Here is a 19662-nt window from a genome sequence, read left to right on the forward strand (position 1 = left end):
ACGCTACTAAATAGTTCACAATTGATATTTTGTATATGTTAGATTATTATTAGCAAAATTGAATTTAACGATAGAAAATATTATCTATTGTCTGCATTAGGGGCCGTCTACACTTTAGTAGGTAGTCGAATTTTTGCGTTTCTTGCTTTACTTTGCTTTATCAAATCTGTCGTTGGATAGAGAAAACAGTTTTTTCCATTCTTGACTTCTTTTTCCAACGACCGACCTGGTACAAGCGAAGTAAGAAACGCAAAGTTTCGACTACCTATTGGCAAGCATAGTGACACTAATTACTGCCATAGCGTAGATAGTTTCTCAGAAAACCAAGCACCATCAGGTTTACAGGACCCGAGACTCTCACCGCAGGCCATAAGTAATAAACAAGATGCAAGCATAGTTTTTCTTTTCCGTAAGTAGACGCTCAGATTTCCTTTTTAGAGATCTGAGCGTCGCTTCACTTCTTATAGAGTATGAAATTATATACATTAATTTTTTAGTATTATAAAGAACCATATTGTCATGCACCTACTACTAAATTATAAGTGTCGTACAAGTCAAACCATGTTTCATAGTAATTACAAATTTCTACAAATTTGTAACTATAATCGGTACATTTTATGTAATTTCGTCATTTGAAATTACCGAGGAAATGACTTTTAACGTAGTTAGAAATTTCATTTAATAAATGGTTTATGAATAACGATATAATGGCAATTTTTGTTTACGAAACGGTATCTTAAACAAGCATTTGATTTAATAAATGATTGCATTTATTCGTTTTTTTCTAACATAAGATATATTTTGTTTTGCGCGACACGAAAGTTTTTTCCATATTTTATTTTTTTAGTCATTTGAATTTAAAATTGTTCATCTGAAGTTAATTCCTTTAACTTCAACCCAAATTGAATTGAAGAACTTGTTTCGTAATCTTGTTATGCCTAATTTTAAGTGTTAAAGCTTTAATTATCCATTGTCTCAAGCCTTTATAAATTTAATAAAACTTGTAACTCGAATTTTGAAAATTATACGGTTTTTAATCGTAGGCCAGGTCACTATCTGTAGAAACCATTATGAAGTTTCTATAGAAGTCAGAAGTTATAGAAAGAATACAGAATTTTAAGATAAATCAATGATAATTCTAAATTTCAAATTGTCGCTTATGTGGATATGTATAGTATACATTTCGGTAAGTTAGTTTTTGCCTTCTTGAGTTTTAGACATCAAATTAGATGCAGCAAACGTCTGCGTCAAACCAAACAAATCAAAATTAAGCAACGGTCGCCAACGTCGAACATCGTTAATTATCAAATAAAAACTTTTTTCCTGCTGAGTTTTTAGAATTTCCCTTGGACGTAACGACTCAAATAAACATTTAAGAAGAACGATTCTGTGAATAAAGTATTAATCTGTTATAAATAATGTGTGGGAAGCGAAAATAGCAAAGACAGACATTTCAGTGACCGAACGTTGGTAATGAATGTTATTAACTATTTGCATAAAAGTTACCGACGTTGCAAGAGCGAGCGGACGTTCATCCGTTCATCCCTGAAAAGAGGAGCGGAATAAAAGATAGTTGTTTATGGGTGAAACCACGGCGTATTCAAGCGTTTAGAAATAAGGCGATAAAAGATTAAAGATTAAAGTTGTTAGTGTTTGAAAATTTAAAATAGTGTTAAAGATTTTGTAAATTGATAAATAAAGATTGTGTTGATTGTGTTAGAAACTTTGCACAAATTAAATAAAAACAGTGCATCACCATTTTTGAATCATTATTCGTACATAATGTTACACATTTCGGTAATTTTATATCCATTTACAATATAATGTTCTCGTATTTACCGTTTTGGTTTATGTAGGTTAGACTAGTGCAGATGTTAACTATTTATTTCTTAGTAAATAGATTTTATTTTATTAAACGGATCAGAATATTTGAACATTTTACGCACGTCTCCAAAAAAAAAACAAGAAAAATAATAATTATAGCAGAAATAGCAATAACAATAATAACAACTATGGTAATAATGTAGATAACACGATGCCGCGTCAACTTTACATAATTTATCATTTTTAGATCACGTAGGCCAGAAATATTCCATATTACTGCATAAAATGTAACATAACATATAAAAATAATTAGTATAAAAAAGAAGGGTCATCGGTGGCTTGCACTTAATTATAATTATACCAGATATTGCTTATTTGCTAAAACAGTGACATTACTCAAAATTTACATATTTTAAATTATTAATATAGAAAGAATAGTTATTACTTTTATTCCTCATTAATGGAATTCTGAAAGTACATTTTTGAGAACAAATATACGAACGAAATTATTTCTGCAGAACATATTTGTATATATTTGTTTCAGAACATTTAAATTTGCTTTCTTTAATATCCTGATTGAGAAATACATATATATTTCACTCACTTCATCGCAGTGTCCTTTTCTATACAAATTAATAAAGCAGCTCGAGCGGAAAGTTAAGCGTGAGCCACCGAATAGTAAAAGTCAATAGTAACAGTAATAGTAGTAGTAATAATAATTCATATAAACATTATTTCTATTTATTTTTTGTTAAACTTTTCAGCAAATTACAAGAATTGATGCCACGAACATATTGCAGAGAAATCTTTTACACAAATTACTGGAAATAATACTCTTGCTTCAAGTATATTCGGTATGGCATCATGGTGTACGCTTTCTCATATCGTATACAGAATATATACATAATGTATATAAGCGTGAGTAATATATATATTACACATATATTTGTTTTATTTTTTCAGATGTATCTTTGCACAGACTTCGTCTCTTCTCCTCTCTTTATGAATGTAATGAAAAGTTTACGTTTCACACGTGACATACATTTTATGTCACTCACAAAGTTACATCATGTTGTAATTATTTTTCGCATTGTTTCTTTTTAAATAGTACGTGATATTTAACTGTTTTAATATATGTAGTTAATATTTATCATAATATATTAATCTAGTCTTCTATGAAGTGACAAACACTATCGTACACGAAACTTCATATGACGCATGCAGACGCGTTAATAAACTTTTCATCTTTCTTCTGTCTAATCAATAGTTGTTATGATATAATATTATACATAATTAAAGTAAGTCTGGTAATGCGACAACAGATAAAATGCGAGTTTTCTATTTTTAACATTTTATACAAATTAAATGTATGTAATTATGTTCTGTTATTGAGTACTTTAATAAATACGCTTAGGTAACTTAGCATAACGCAACATTATCGTAAAACCAAACTTACAATTTTATTTTATTCTTAATCGTAAATACGCAATACGTGATCTTATAGAATTGCTATATCCATAATATATTTTTTTCTTTCAAATTAGACGATACTCAAATATTAATATTTAAAATTGATTTTAAAAACCAAACAAAATTTAAATTAATTTTTCAACTACTGATAACTGCACTGACTTACATATTTCATCTGTATTTGTTGTAAGCCTAAAATTCAGTATACCAGTGGTTTTCATTCTAGGTGAAACTTAAATGAAACTGGCAAACTTATTGCACTCAACTACATTAATTACAATTACACGAAAAACAATAATTATAACTAACACGAATAACTAATGTCAAATTTTCGTCGACATACAAATTCGTGTAAAACATAAATCATTTCTGAATATAAATTGTTATATTAAAGTAAACTACGCAGCAATTGGCTAAAAGTAAATACCTAAGTAAATTATTACTTACGAAATATTCATCTTTCTCAGTCGCGTTTACAAGCTTTCGTAAAAATAATAAAATATATTTGCTTTTAAAACATTTAATTAGTAATTGATGAGGTATTGAAATTTTTACTTATTCTAAAACCAAATCGAAGCCAACGAAATTTATTTTTTCGGAGAAAATGATTTTAGAAGATTTATTTTAATCATAAAATTAAAAATAACACTCCACATCTAATGAAATCATCTACTGCTTATGAATTAATAGCACAATGTGTACATATTTTAATGAAATTTATAATAATGAATATCAACAAATATTTTTTGGATACAATAACCATTTTGAGTAGAAATTTATTTTATACTTAATAACTTTGAAAAAAATCGAATAAAATGATATAAAATAGAATTTAACCCTGCGACTGTTGTTTATTTGGGAGCTATGTGAACACTGTGACACGAATGAATTACAATAACAGTCGTTAAGCACGAAATGCATGTTATAATTGAAGAATATTGTTTTATTATTTTCAATAATTATTTTTTATTATTTTTTATATTTATAATATTGGTTATTAAATCACTGCTATGAAAAAAGTTGGCCTTCCAAAGAAGTAATAACAAATACATAATAGACACTTTAGCCGAATATTTACAGCAGTAAATAAGATGGACGTCCATCATTAACGCAAAATCATTTTTACCGTGAGTTATTCCTTGGTGATAGCGTAATGCAGTTATGTGACTCCAAAATACTCAAAAGTGAGGAGCAATCTGTCCTCCGAATTTACAACTGTAACAGCGCTCATTCAGCTGCACACGTGCAACGGTGAGTGGGTACTTGTATCCGTTTTACTACTTGCTGTACATAACTGATCAATAGGCACCAAGAACAGTCGGAGGGTTAAATACAATATCTTGGGGAACATAATCTAAATTAACGAACATTTTAAACTTCAAGCACTGTACGATCATTTCTTTACATCATAACTATACCATTCAATGTATACCATATTATATGATGTCAAATTTTACAATTTTGCATTTAGCTGATATATTAGTCTTGTATAATAATTTCATATACATTAGCATATACAAAATTAATACTCCATATTGGTGCCATAATCAGGGTGTTACTATAATTCGATTAATAGTGAAAATGTGTTCATCACTGAATCGCAAAGTGTCGCACATGGATTCTGTATAAGTTGAATATACAAACACATAATATTGAATATTTTCTCTTTTCACAAATAATCTATTAAAATTACTATTTATAAAAGGAAATAACAAAATTTAACTTTGGTACTACTACTATTGCGGTAGTTATTGTTCAAATTTAAGTTTACATATTTCTTTGTACGTAGCTGCAGACAAACTTTGTAATGAACAGTTGAAATAAGAATAATGCGGTGCTGCAGTTATGATAACATAAAAAACAATATTTATGATAATACATAACAACACTGATCAACTGTCTTGCTCATCGAAATTACATTCTACTCTTTTCGCAAAACTTAATAGTGCACTTTCATGAATTAACACAAACATTCATTATGTATACACTTTTTTTTAAATCAATTTTTTTTTAATAAAATGCTTTCATACTCTTTCTTCATTTGGTTTAATAGGAAGTCAACACACCAGGAGGTGTAGGCACAACAACAGTATGTTGTGGTACTACTGGTGGCGCTGGCGGTGCCAGAGGATGGCCGACTAAAACAGCTGCCGCTGGTATTGGTAACACACCAGACTGAGGAATGGCTGATGGAGTGCTCACTTGTGTCGGTGGTCCTTCTGCCGCATGCTTTCTCAAATGTCTCAACATATTACCTTTTTCGACAAATGTTTTTCCACAATCTGGACAACTATGCGGTCTTTCGTCTGAATGTGAACGCCTGTGAGATACTAAGTGTCCCTTACACATGAAATCTTTAGGGCATAAGTCACAACGGAACGGTCTTTCAGCGTTACTTCCTTTATTGTGCGAACGCATGTGAAAAAGTAAGTTACCCTTCAATGGAAAACTTTTGCCGCATTCTGTGCATACAAATGGACGTTCACCAGTATGACATCTCATATGATTTACCAAATGTTCCTGTAAAACGATAAAAAAATAAATTAATAAAAATCAGAGAATGACCCGATATTTAAGTATCAAAGACATACAGTAATGTTTTAAAGAACATGGTAAATATTGTCCGCGTCACACAAGAAGTTATTCGAGAGGAACGTAGATTCACGCTTCACTTTACATGTACTAGTTGACGATAGATTACAACTTTCAATCCGTCGGTTTTGAACAGCTGTTAGTGTTAAATAATCAGAATTATGGAAAATAAAAAAACTAATAATACACTTTTGAACACGAACAAATTATTTAATAAACAACACAAACAACAAACATTTTAACTTAAAGATTAACCATTTAAACAGGGATTACTTTTTCTTTTAAATCAAATATATCACGAACGCTTACATATTATAACGACAAGACGGAAGTTCAATATTCAATTATTTTGTTTCTAATATTCAATTATTCTGTTTCTAACATTGTACATCATTTCTAATACTGTAAGATGTCGCTATAAGCTAAATTTATTAATAATTTAACAGTTAGTTTAGCAAGTAACTTATGTTACACTTTTTTAGACTGGTATCCAAATAGTGAGATATACGAAAGGCAAAAAGTATAAGATATTTAGGGCTTTAAAAGCACAAAATGGTTCTTGATCTCAGTCGTTTTTCGAACTCAAGAAGTTCACGAATATTCATATAGGTTGTTTTAGATTAGCATTTAAATTGAAAGGTTCGTGAAGGGATAATAATGTTCACTACCGAGAATGAATGCACGTTTTAATTTTGTATTTTTATATATTTACGCATTTTTATTGTAACGTATTCTTATTGTCAACAAAACCCCAAGTTACAAAATGAAAAATATCTGATTTTATAAGTTGGCTGCATGATTGCCCTATGTTAAAAAATATTTTTTGTTGCTTTTTTTTATCGTCAATGCCATGTTATGTTCTTTTGTACAATTGTTTTTTTACCTAAGCAGCTGGAGTATTTTATGAAACAAATAATTATAATTATTAATATAATCAATGGTTCAAAGAGAATAGAATTTTCGACTGACAAAGGAAATATTTTAAGTGTACGTTTTTTTATTGTTTTTGAATATTTTAAAAAATCAAAAAATAAAAAATAAGTACTTATTTAGTTTGGTCCATTTTCATATTTATCCCTTTCGCGCCGAGCGCCGCATATATGCGGCATCCACTCGACGACTTGTGGGTACGAGCGCCGCATATACGCGGCATCCGCGCCACGACTTTTGGGTATGAGCGTTCTGTTCCGTGACGGTACTTCGGCGGACGGGTCTGCCGTAGCGAAAGGGTTAAAAAACGTAATAAAATAAATCTTACTCATTTACGACTCTCTAAAGATTCTGCAGCAATCAACTATCTCAAGAGTTATCATAGACAACTTTTAAGTAAAAGTTTCGTGGTGTTTTACAAATATGTTGAAGTGAATAATGAAATTCTTAAGAACGACTTGTTTATAACAACAAATTTGCAAATCAATATGGTTTTAAAATTAATCACAATCTACATAACGCTCAAAAAGAACAGAAATTTTTTTCTAAATCTATTAACGTATTTGTTACGCGGCCAGATACCGCGTCCGTTATGTTGTAAAGAACAGTTAATATTTACACAAACACAACCATCGTCCGCACGAATTTTGACCCTCTACAGCAGCAATAAACTCATGAAACCAGTACGAACCCCGCGAGTTTCTTTAGAGTCACCGTTTGTCCATGTTTATTGCCAGTAATAGTTTTTAGCTTTTCGCTTTTTTCAAACACATGTTTCTTCACGTCAAGGCGCATCCTAATTTTATTGCTTGCTAAGGTCAAGGGTCCATTTAATAAATCAAGGCAACGTGACCATTTCAGGGTTTTTCCCAAAAACCCTGACATGTAGGCGGTCACTTAAGACCCCTCACTACACATTTTTTCACACCAATAGCAGACAACTACCCCTTGACACTACCCTGTTAAACACACCCACACGAACCTACCTACACGACATCTCTTCACTCAGAAATCAGAATTCAACAAACATCCGACACAATCATACACTTCCAAACTCCATCGTCTTTTTAAAATAAACAGTATTTTCGTTAAAGTTAAAACATAGTCTCCATTCAAAAACCCATAGAATTATCCTTACCGCTTTAACCACCGGTTAGGAAATACGTGAATTCGGGACATCGAAATAATTCGAGTGAGGACTTACGACCCTCATAGGCACGAATTGCAACGATTCAGTCTTATCGCGAGTGACGTAACAGTATTATATACATGTATTATGTTTACTTCTTACATTTTGGCATAGTTAAATATTATGCATACGGGCGCCGCGTACATAAACGTCACCGTCATCTCACATATGTTTGTACGGTTAATATCTTTCGTACAGAGATTTTCTTTTTGCAAAAAACATATACTATAGTCCAATGAATGTTATTTTATCCTTATGTTGTTTCTGTCACACTACAATCTATATATCCAATGACAAAATAAATTCCTTTTATCATGCATGAATTGTATCATATAGCTTCTTCGGTTTATAGCAATAAAGTCACATTTCTGAATTTGAAAAGGTTTACTGTTCTTGTCTTTTCTATACAAAGTAACGCGGTATTACGTATACTAAACGTTTTTCTATTTTGGAGCTGGTAGTTCGGGCGCAGGCAGAGACCAATGCGAAGTAGGAGTTTAGTCTAGCCTGGCTTTCCCACCGATCGGGATTTCCTTATTTGGTATCATACAAGAATTTCTAACGATTCAGGACCAGCCATTCATTAGATGAAAACGTTCCCGCCGTTTCCATCGCCGTTCATTTTCGAGTATAAAAAAGGTTGCGGAGAAGACGTGTCGGGCCCAGTTAATTCTTGAACGTTAAGTAGGAAGAATCCCTTTGAATGAAATCTGGTTAGAGTCCCGGTCGAGTCTATTAACCATACAGTACGTAATTCGGCTGTTATGCATTATTCTGGTTTCTATTGATTCCCCGTTTGCTCAGTTTTCGATAAAACTGGGAATGATTAGGTTATTTCTCTGTCAGAATTGAAAGTAATTAAATTAAATTTAAAGTATCATTTACATTCTTGTCAATTAGAGTCAACCTTCCAGTTGCTTAGTTCAAAAGAGGTATACTATTCGGTTTGATGTTTTTTGGATCGATTCATGTTAGAGTGAGAAAACATTATTTATTCTATCTTCTTTTCACTATACTGTTCGGTTAATTGTAAAAATGATTGTTTCTTTTGTTTCACGGACTTCTCACTCTGTCACGGATTTTTCATTCGGCGCTCGACTTTAATCAAAGAAGTGGCGATAGAAATTTGCTAATTTCGAAGCTCGAAGCGTTACTTGCTTCGAGACAACACTGTCCATTCAAATGTTCATTTTTGTGTTTAAATATTGCTTCCTTTAATCATAATCTCACAAGGTACATTTATTTATTAAAAATATCATTATTTTTACAATCTTTTACAATATTTTAGACATTTTATACCTCTTTATATGCCGTTAATTGCATATAATAATAATAGCAAAATTTGTATAATGATTTTGTATGTTTATTTTATTGTTATGTTTATTTAACTGTTAAATAATTTAGCAAATATATATAATCATTAATGAAATATCATGTTTTTGATTAATAAAAAACCAATAAAACGAAAAATAATCAGCATTTCGTTGAAGCAGGAGTTTTGTCCCGCTAGATTGGCCAAACGACACACTGTGCGCTGGTTCGAACCGCGTCACGTTCATACCTGCGACGCTTACAATAATTTTTGCGAAATCAATTAACGGCATAATGAAGAGGTATAAAATGTCAAGAATATTGTAAAACATTGTAAAAATAATGATATTTTTAATAAATATGCTGATTGCCCTTCTTCACAGGGAGTGATTTTAAATTATATATCTAATAAACATTGCTACAAACAACAAATTCCAAAATTACGTATCCTCTATTTCAGTCCATAGTTTACATACACAAAGTGGCAAAAAATAGATTAACATTTAGTACAAAAATTTAAACAAAAATTATAAATTTTCAAAATATTATTTAAACAAATAAAGTTTATTAAAATTTTTTATGCACAAAAATTTCCTATTTAAAAACCAATATTTTACAAAAGAAAGCTTCCAATTATCTCCTTTAATTCCGGAGATATTTCCAAAAATATGATTTCAGCCCTTAACTTTGGGGGCTTATTGATATATATGTAATTTTGTGTGCTACGTGTAAATCGAGTAATATGTTAATAAAAATATAATGTAATATATGTTTTGAATTCGTCTCAATGTCCTCTAAAGCTATGAATAAAAAAAAATATATGTTCCTATTTAAAAAACCCAAGGTGACCTTGACTTTGCCAAGAGAACAAACTGTTTTCAAAATTTGCTTTACTAATATCTATTGTGCACTTCATACCCTGCAAATTTTATTGTAAACTTTTTTTCATAAGGTGGCTGCAAGTGGGAGAAAAATCGTGAGTAGCGTTACAGGTAACACCCTGTAGATATTAGTAATGTAACTGTACTAAGCCAGTTTGAGAAAAGAAGTGAAGCATCTAACATCGATATTTCGAAATGCCATGGAAGAGAAAAATACAAGTTTCGAAAAACATCAACTAATAATTTACAACTATGAAAAAGTAAACAGCTATCATCACGTAGCCAATTTAAAGAGAAGTGTATCATGAGATACAAAAAAAGACTGCATGGAGTTCAAGCTCTAAATTTAACGCCCACTGGTTCTGAATTCTAGAGATAAAAAGAAAAGTCTACTAAAAGTTGAGAAAATTCCAAATTTTCAATACATTAAGAAATAGTTGGTCACAAAGATTTGGCAATTTCACTTAAAGAAATATACATAAAATATTATATTTTGATAGTGACCGAATACTTATTGTTCAAACCAATTACTTATGCTTTTACTATTTATAATTATGGGGGTTTCACTCCCACGCTCATCGCCACTAGACGGCGCATACAATCGAGACCTAGATTTTCTCGCTAGTACTCAAAGAGTCTTCCTATTCATATACAGGGTGTCCGCGCCAAAGTGTTACAGCGTGATATCTCATGAAATATTGATGTCACGAAAAAGTGCTTATACGGAAATTGCAGGGCAAAAGAGGCTCTATGTTTTAGCGGAAGTAAAATTTTTTTTATTGTTATTAATGTAAAAGATATGATGGTAAAGTTTCGTTTTTTAAATGGAACTATATATTTTTTTCTCGATCAGGCGATAGTGCTTTTCAAGACGAATTCATTGAGGTTTTATGTACATACCTGATTTTTATTAGTTTCCGAGATATAACGCTTAGAAATTTACTGATTTTCAGCAGTGACGTCTCGGTTTGAGTAGTAAGTCATAAAATCGGTCTTATTGTTGCGGCAAGTGCTGCGAGTTTTGACTCTGCTTGCCGAAACTGATAGCCGAGGGTCTACGGTCTCAACGGTAAGTCCGAAGAGTACGAAACGGAAAGAATTGTCCATTACGCTCTAAGTTTTCCGCATCGAGGATGATGGACAATTAAGGACAATAAAGATCAACAAGTTAAAGCAAAATATTATTCATCTGTACTAATATAAAAAGTCTAACAAAATTAGTTGATATAAATCTTGTGAAGCACTTTTACAACTTGGGGATTTGTAAAAGAAAATAACCCCTAAATTCAAAATCAAACTTTTAAATTATCTATCGTATATTATTCATCACGAGAATAATGTCTCGAAGCAACTATGAATCATAGATCTAAACAAGTTCTTTGAAATATGATGTTAAAATTCCATTACTGATTTTATTTAATAAGATGGAAGCACAGAATGGGAATGGTAATCGTGGTGCACCTAAACATGAGGTAATGTGAAATAAAAAAGTTCATGTGTACCGAAATTCTTTTCGTCTGAAACTTTGTTTTTTTTTTTTGGAAAAATGATTGATATTTCAAAAATATCAATGTGTGACAAAAGAAACAATTCGACACGGAATGATACTATTGGCAAATGGTGCACTGTATATCTGAAAAATTGGTAAAATTGATGTTCCCAAATTCGAAACTAATAAAATTCATCTACTATTTTGCATAGTATTAATACAGTGCGTCTCAACTTCTCAATTTTGGCTGAAAATTAAACCGTATGAAAATGATGGTTCTGCAACATACACTGTAATATTCTTTCCATACTGCTGCTTATTTTTATGTAAAAAAAGATACCAAAGTTTGTCAAATATTTTATACAAAACGAATAATTGTATCACTATCCGTAGAATGTTCCACACGCTCGTATTTACACAATCTATAAAACTATTCGACAAATAATTAAACTTTTCGATTTTTTAAATTACAATCTTTTATACTGCAAAGTTCTTTAAAAATAAAAAGCGGTTATTAATCTTGAAGTTAATTCTGCGTACATACTTGTCTGTTGGCGCGCTTTTCTGTTTAGGCACTGACCAACGATAATATGGCATCATCGTTTACTAGCTCAGTTGTAAGTTATTCAAAAAAATTACTTCAAAATAATTCATAATTTTTCAATATTGTAATTTTCTATTGCTTAGAAACAAAGTTCTTTAAAACAAAGCCGCAGAATACAAAATGGTAAAGAACTTTCTAATTTGTTTGAATAAGAGGAATCTACGAGTCCCTAAACGCGCGACATTCTTTATATTCCTTGTACATGTCCATGGCTGTTACTGACAGTTTACAGGCAATTAAAAATTACATATAAAAAGGTACTTAAGTACGATAAAAGTATGCGTATATGTGAAATATAGAAATAAAAAGGACAAGATTTTCTATATTATTAAGTATATTTAATCATATATAGCTGTATATTAAACATTACACTTACAACAACAAATGACCCAAAACCGAAGGCAATAACATCATGTAGTAACTTGAAATGACTTAAAATTCACGAGACTGTAAGAAATCGCCGGGACCAAAGTACAGTAAATATTCGATATCTGCACAAATGACTTGTACGATATGTGCACCAAAGTTATCCCCACCATTGCGGGGAAGACCCCTCTAGACGCCGCGAAGCTCGATCGCCGAGAAATGTAACATGTCATTTCAAGTTACTACATGATGTTATTGTTTTTGGTTTTAGGTCATTTGTTGCTGTAAGTGTAATAGTTAATATATAGCTGTTTATAATTAAATATACTTAATAATATAGAAAATATTGTTCGTTTTATTTCTATATTTTAAGTGTATGAATACTTTTGTCCTCTACTATATCTTAGTATATTTATATAACACTAATGAGAGAGAAAATTTCATGCTCCACCATTAGAATAGAGGCAGTATAAGAATAACATTTTTTGGATGAAGTATTATCTATTATATCATTAACGGTAGAGAATTCTATTTTAGGAATCGAAGTAATCCGGGAACAATGACCCATTGTTCAGAAATGACTCAATCAAAGATTGAGTTTGCATAACATTGTAATTAAAAAATGTGTTAAAAATGAGTATTATGTTTAAAGAATGTAACGTGACTTTTTCTTCACTATATTCAGAATAATGAAATGGAGGGAAAATTAGAAACTTCCATTCCTTTTTGTTCAAAAACAATATTAAGCGAGTGTGCATATACTATATGTATAGTATATACAATGTAATCGGCAATATAATAGTGTTACGAATAGACTAGTAAATATTAAGATATAACGTGATATCTGCTTGAAAATCTACAAGCATTCTACGCAATTATAATAAAATAATAAATCATTTACTTGTGCTTTGTTTTTAGTTCAGTTTTGAAAACAACAAATTTTAAATATAAATTGTAATTAAATAATTACGTTTCTAAGTGACAAGAGGAAAAAGAAAAAATCTCTGGAATCATTAGCATGTAATGTTCTCAGTCACCTGATTTAACTTTTCTTTTTTTGTGAGTTACCACACTTTTCAGCAATAATCCTTCCCAATTTCAGCATCCTAACTTGACGTTTGTGAAAGTGACGCCTTGCTGAGTACGTCTGCTTTTGTGTGAGTTTCGATTTTTGCAGTGGAGTTAAATTTGCACCATGACAACGCACCGAATTCACCCGATTTAGCACGCTGCGACTTTCTCCTGTTTAATCGACATGCCAAAAATTCTAGTACTATGTTTTCAGAACTGAATCAAACAATGGCATAAGACAGTCTCACTATAGTAACTGGCGCTGTTATAGCGCTAATCTTTCAATATAAGAAATGTTACAAAGTGGAGCATCAAATTTTTATCTTGTAAGGTTTGCAGCAGAGTTAGGTAGGCGAGTCACGCAATTTGCTCTTATGATCGGATCCGCGTCTTTTCCATTTTGTAATGACGTCAGTTTTCGAGGCCCCTATCGTTCTGAAGGGCACATTTTTAACCGACTTCGAAAAAGGAGGAGGTTACTCAATTCGATCAGTATATTTTTTTTTTTTTTTTTTTTTTCTATGTATGTTCGCCGATTACGCCTAACTGGGTGGACCGATCGGAATGAAACCTTTTGCATATGGAAGGTGCTGACTCCCCATTGGTACCATTATCAAAAAATTTTTCATTTTTTAATTGCAAAGTGTTGTTATTGCAGAAAAACCGGCAACTTTTAAAATAAACTTTTCTCGATTTTAGTGCGCTTTCAATATCTTATCGCGGACATGATTCTGTACAATTTTGTTCATATACAAATATCGCGGAAATGTTTAGTTTTCGAGATATTAGCGAAAAAAATTGTTATTAACTTTTGAAATCAACTTCGAACGATTTTAATGTCCTTTTAATATGTTTTCAGGGGCATGGTTCTGAACAATTTTGTTCATATACAAATTTCGCGGAAATGTTTAGTTTTTGAGATATTAGCAAAAATTGTTGTTAACTTTTGAAATCAACTTCGAACGATTTTAATGTCCTTTGAATATGTTGTTAGGGGCGTGGTTCTGGACAACTTTTTCCTTTTGTAAAATTGACGGAAAGCTTTTGTTTTCGAGATATTACAGAAATTGTTGTTAACTTTTGAAGCCAACTTCGAACGATTTTTATGTCCTTCTAATACGTTATTAGTAGCATGATTCTAAACGAGTTTTTCCTTATGCATAATTGGCGGTAAGCTCTAGTTTTCGTGATATTAGCGAATAACTATTGTTATTATTATTAGTGGAACGCCCCGTGCTATGCACGGAAAAGACAAGAAAGGGCAATTACAATGCACTGTACCAAAACACTAACTAAGCTTTGCCGCTTTGACACGCAACTTATGCAGCAAGATGAGTTCACGGTGACGTTGATGCATTATTCCCATTGCTTGGTACAGTCTCCCTACCGTTCTAACAAACATTTTTTTTATTTTTTAGTTGCAAAGGATTATTTTTTCTATGCATGTTCGGCGGTTTTTCCTAGGTGGGTGGTCCGATCGGAACAAAGCCTTTCGCATCTTGTGGAGATGATAACTCCCCATTGATACCATTATCAAAAATTTTTTCATTTTTTAGTTGCAAAGGATTATTGTTGCAAAAAAAGTTGAAAAACGAATATCCATGTTGTCTTTTACTTAACACGTTGAGCGCCACGTCAGCCATCGGGGGCTGACACTAGACTTTCCGTTTAGGCCGCGTCAGCCATCGGTGGCTGACACTAGACTTTCCGTTTAGGCCGCGTCACCCATCGGTGGCTGACAGCGTGTAACATGAGAACTATAAAATTTACACTATTTTACGGAATTACAGAAAATTTATTTAAAATTTACTTAATTTGGTTGTACTCGGTGGAATGTTTTCTTTGTCACAATTTGTAAAATGGACTGCTAATTTTTTCCGAAATTCGGTGGCCTGAACGGGATTGTCTTAGAAATACGCGTGGCGCTCAACGTGTTAATTATGTTCATGGCATTTACGCAGACAAAAAAGAGCCCGGAAGAACTGTCTCACAGTATCCTATACAATTCTCCCCATTCCACTAAAAAGCGTGAAATAAAATAATTGTCAGAAAAAAAATACACCGACTTCGAAATGCACTAAAAAGTATAAAATAATTTCTATTTCCTAATGAAGTAATTTCTATTTCTTTGAATCATACAATTACGTCACAGATATGAATTAAATCTATTTACTCGTTAGGTAGTATATTAAATACATTTCAACTTTTTCGGAGGCGGCACAAAATTAAAAATACCTCAGTAAACGTTACTGCCAATAACCAGTTGATTGTGGTATGGCGTATTGTAAATTAATAAATCCTGAGAAAGAATACGAAAGAATACGAATGAGTTTCTGATATAAATGAAATTGAATCGACTTCGTTCGCATGTGAAAGCCATGGATCTAAGAACCTATAAACGGAGCCCACGACGCGGGAATTACCAAATTTGCGGCAGATGGGCTCTATCTTTATAGTATATGCGGCGATCGAGTCTTTCCGTCGCATACTCTATGAATTTAGCCCTTTGCGGACTACCACCGCATATATGCGTTCTGCGTAAATCATCAAATTGGCCGAAGAACTCATATATGCGTTCCGCGAAAACAACTGATAGAGCCGAGAAACGCGTACATGTGTGCATGCACATAAATCTGTGCATGTACATATAATATGTCCAGAATTTGACTTGGAATGCTATGAACGAAAACCGCGTTAAAGCAGAAATATGCGCTGGCAATTTTTAATGACTGTCGCGGCAGGAGCTCGGCCCCACGGTACGGTTCACTTCGAACCGTCCCGTTCGCAAAGGGCTAGATAGACCATAGTTACATTCTATACGCATTAACACCTACTTCGCGGCGTGCTGTCGAATTATATGTATAGAAAAAAAATAGCTATACAAACTTTGCCTATGTTTGGCTGTCCAAAGGTTGACATGTTCAAGAAAATCTTTTAATTATGCGCCGCCTCCGAAAAGGTTGAAATGTATTTAATATACTACCTAACGAGTAAATAGGTTTAATTCATATCTGTGACGTAATTGTATGATTCAAAGAAATAGAAATTACTTCATTAGGAAATAGAAATTATTTTATACTTTTTAGTGCATTTCGAAGTCGGTGTATTTTTTTTCTGACAATTATTTTATAAAGAGGAAGCTTCAAAGAATATGACCATACTTTTTAAAAATTTAAACCCTTTACGCCCCTTATTGAAGAAAAACACAAAAAAAGAATTTGTTTAAATTTTGCAACATTTTATAACAAATTGACAAAAGTAAAAAAAAATGTTTAAATAGCTCAATTCTTTCTGAGTAAATCAAAAAAGAATTCAGCTAAATCGGTTCAGTAGTTTCTGACAAAACAAATTGTAAGTGATGCCTATTTTTGCAGAAATGGGCAAAAATTGCAAACTTTGAAGGTTTGTTTCAAACAAATTCGAAACAAGCAAAATGATGGCTTAAACCTCTTCTAATTGGACATGGACTACAACATATTTTGATTAGAGCAAAGTCTTAGATGGTCACGTCCAAAAGTGATCGATTTGGCGTGGAATGACTCATTTATTTTTTTTGTTAATTATTAGTGACTCAAATAATATCTGATATTATATCGGAACTGATATCACATCGGTAGGTACTACTATATCATAGTGAGCAACGTATAAAAAGTTTAAATTAATGCTTCAAATTTATTAATTTATTATTCATTTATTAAATTTTCGAGTCTGCATAACCGCACAGAAGAACAACCAGGGATAGAGATATTGTTCGAAAATTTAGTCATAAAATTAACTGCAGAATCGTTAAAGCAAAAAATTAAAAATTTTAAAAACGAAAAAGAGAGCGGAATACGGTAATAAACCTATACTGAACTCTTTGATACTCAAACAATAAAAATTTATAACCCTTTGTCCTTGGTGACTCAAACTCTTCATTTGGTTTAGTACAATGATTTGAAATAATTATTTTCTAACTAAATCTATAGAGTTATACATGTGATGTATACATAATGAAACAGATAATAGTGGTAATTAATAGTAGAGAAATAACTTAAAAAGTATTTAGTAAATTTTTCAACTAAAAAGTTTTAGAGTCGTTATCTGCCAATAGTGCAAAGGGTTAATTTAGGAAGTAACAATAAATATATAAATTTAACTTACCTTTCTTGTAAATGGTTTTGAACACACGTTACAACAATGTGACGAATCTCCGGTATGTTGTCGGAGATGATTATTTAGATGCTCCTTTCTGGTGAATGTTCTTTGACAAAATTCACACCTGTGTGGTGATTCACCGGTGTGGATTCGAACATGATTCGTTAAATGCTCCTTACGAGTAAATGACTTGGAGCAGAAGTGGCATCGATGTGGCGATTCGCCTGTATGTTGACGCACGTGATTTGTCAAATGTTCCTTCCTGGTGAAGGATTTGGTGCAATACTGGCACTTGTGCGGTGACTCACCCGTGTGTTGTCTGACATGGTTTACCAGATGATCTTTCCGAGTAAATGCTTTTGGACAGTACTGACAGCGAAAAGGTGTTTCTCCTACGAAATTTACAATAAATCGCAATTGTTATTTGTTCCAACAATAAATAAATATTCTTATAAAACTAATTTCATTTGGTAGAGCATGTAGTAGGAATGAAATAATAATAAATCTTATCGTCAATTTTATTTTTTGATGTGATATGTAAAACAAAGTATTTTAAAAATATCCCGAAAATTGCAGTCTATGCCTAAAAATAAATTGAAAAGTACTTCACCATATTTCTAATATGCGACATCATTTTTCAGAAATAAGCAGTTAAAAATTAGAATATCTAATTCAGATGTGTTTGTTTGAAACGATAAATGAGCGAACAAGTAACCAATACTATTGAGTTGGCAAATAAATTCGTTCGGTTTTCAGAGAGGAATAAAACACAATTTTTTGATACACAATATAAACTTTAGTCTATGACATATTGGTCATCTTTATTGATGACTTTTTGCCATTTTTCCACCAATTTCATTACACCGCGTTCGCAAAACATTTGGAACTTATCAGCGAAAAACCAATCCAAGCACTTTTTACGGCCTCTTTATTCCTGAAGGTTTTCCAATTCATAAAATTTTGTAGCGACCGGAACACCTGGTAATCAGAAGGGGCTACATCCGGTGAATATGTAGGTTGAGGCAAAATATCACAGCCAAAGCTAATTAATTTATTTCGAGTCATGAATGTCGTTGTCATGGTAGAAATCGACACCCTTCTGATCTACCAATTCTGAAGATTTCGTGCAGATTGCTTGGTTCAATTTCGTTAATTGCATAACACATCACTCAGTAAGTCCCCGGTCTGACAGATATATGGCGACACCGTTGACAGACCCACGTGATTTCCGGATAATACTAACATTCAAACAGTACGTGTCAAAGTTTCATGGTATTATGACTGTTAGTTTAGAAGTTACAGTCGTTTTAGTGTCCGCAGTTTCGTAATTTTTAAGACAATGGACAGAAAGGAATTTCGTGAGTCGATTAAACACTGTTTTTTTATCGGGAAAAATACTGTTGAAGCCAAACAGTGGCTTGATAAGCATTATGGGGCCTCTGCACCAGGGAAATCAACTATCATTGACTGGTATGCTGAATTTAAACGCGGTCGTACAAGCACCGATGATGCTGAACATTCTGGTCGCCCAAAATCAGCAGTTGTTTCGGAAAACATAAAAAATGTTCACAAAATAGTTTTAAAAGACCGTAAACTGAAGTTGCGTGAGATAGCTGATGTGTTGAAGATATCAGAAGGTAGTGTCTTCACAGTTTTGCATGATAATTTGGGCATGCGCGAATTACTTTGAAAGTGGGTGCCGCGTTTGATGTTTCACCAAGACAATGCGCCGTGTCACAAGGCGATGAACACAATGGTTAAATTGAATAAATTACGTTTTGAATTGATTCCCCATCCA

General features: G+C 32.2%; 1 protein-coding gene across 15 annotated transcripts in view; it reads right to left on the minus strand.

The window, feature by feature from the left end:
* LOC100878526 (NHP2-like protein 1) overlaps positions 1 to 19662 on the minus strand; it is a 105323-nt gene that overhangs the window by 9656 nt on the left and 76005 nt on the right. For 12 of the 15 annotated variants that reach the window (XM_012287761.2, XM_012287758.2, XM_012287760.2 and 9 more), the window contains 2 exons: positions 17871 to 18256; positions 2550 to 5814 (listed from right to left, as the gene is read on the minus strand). In XM_012287761.2, coding sequence (XP_012143151.1) covers positions 5341 to 5814; positions 17871 to 18256 — 860 coding nt within the window. In that variant the 3' untranslated portion in view covers positions 2550 to 5340. Of the gene's footprint in view, positions 1 to 2549; positions 5815 to 8257; positions 8285 to 17870; positions 18257 to 19662 lie in introns of those variants that run through there. The other 3 variants (XM_076542126.1, XM_076542119.1, XR_013041583.1) reach the window with 3 other exon arrangements.

The sequence above is a fragment of the Megachile rotundata genome, chromosome 2 (genome assembly GCF_050947335.1).
Source record: "Megachile rotundata isolate GNS110a chromosome 2, iyMegRotu1, whole genome shotgun sequence".
In the NCBI taxonomy this organism is placed as follows: domain Eukaryota; kingdom Metazoa; phylum Arthropoda; class Insecta; order Hymenoptera; family Megachilidae; genus Megachile; species Megachile rotundata.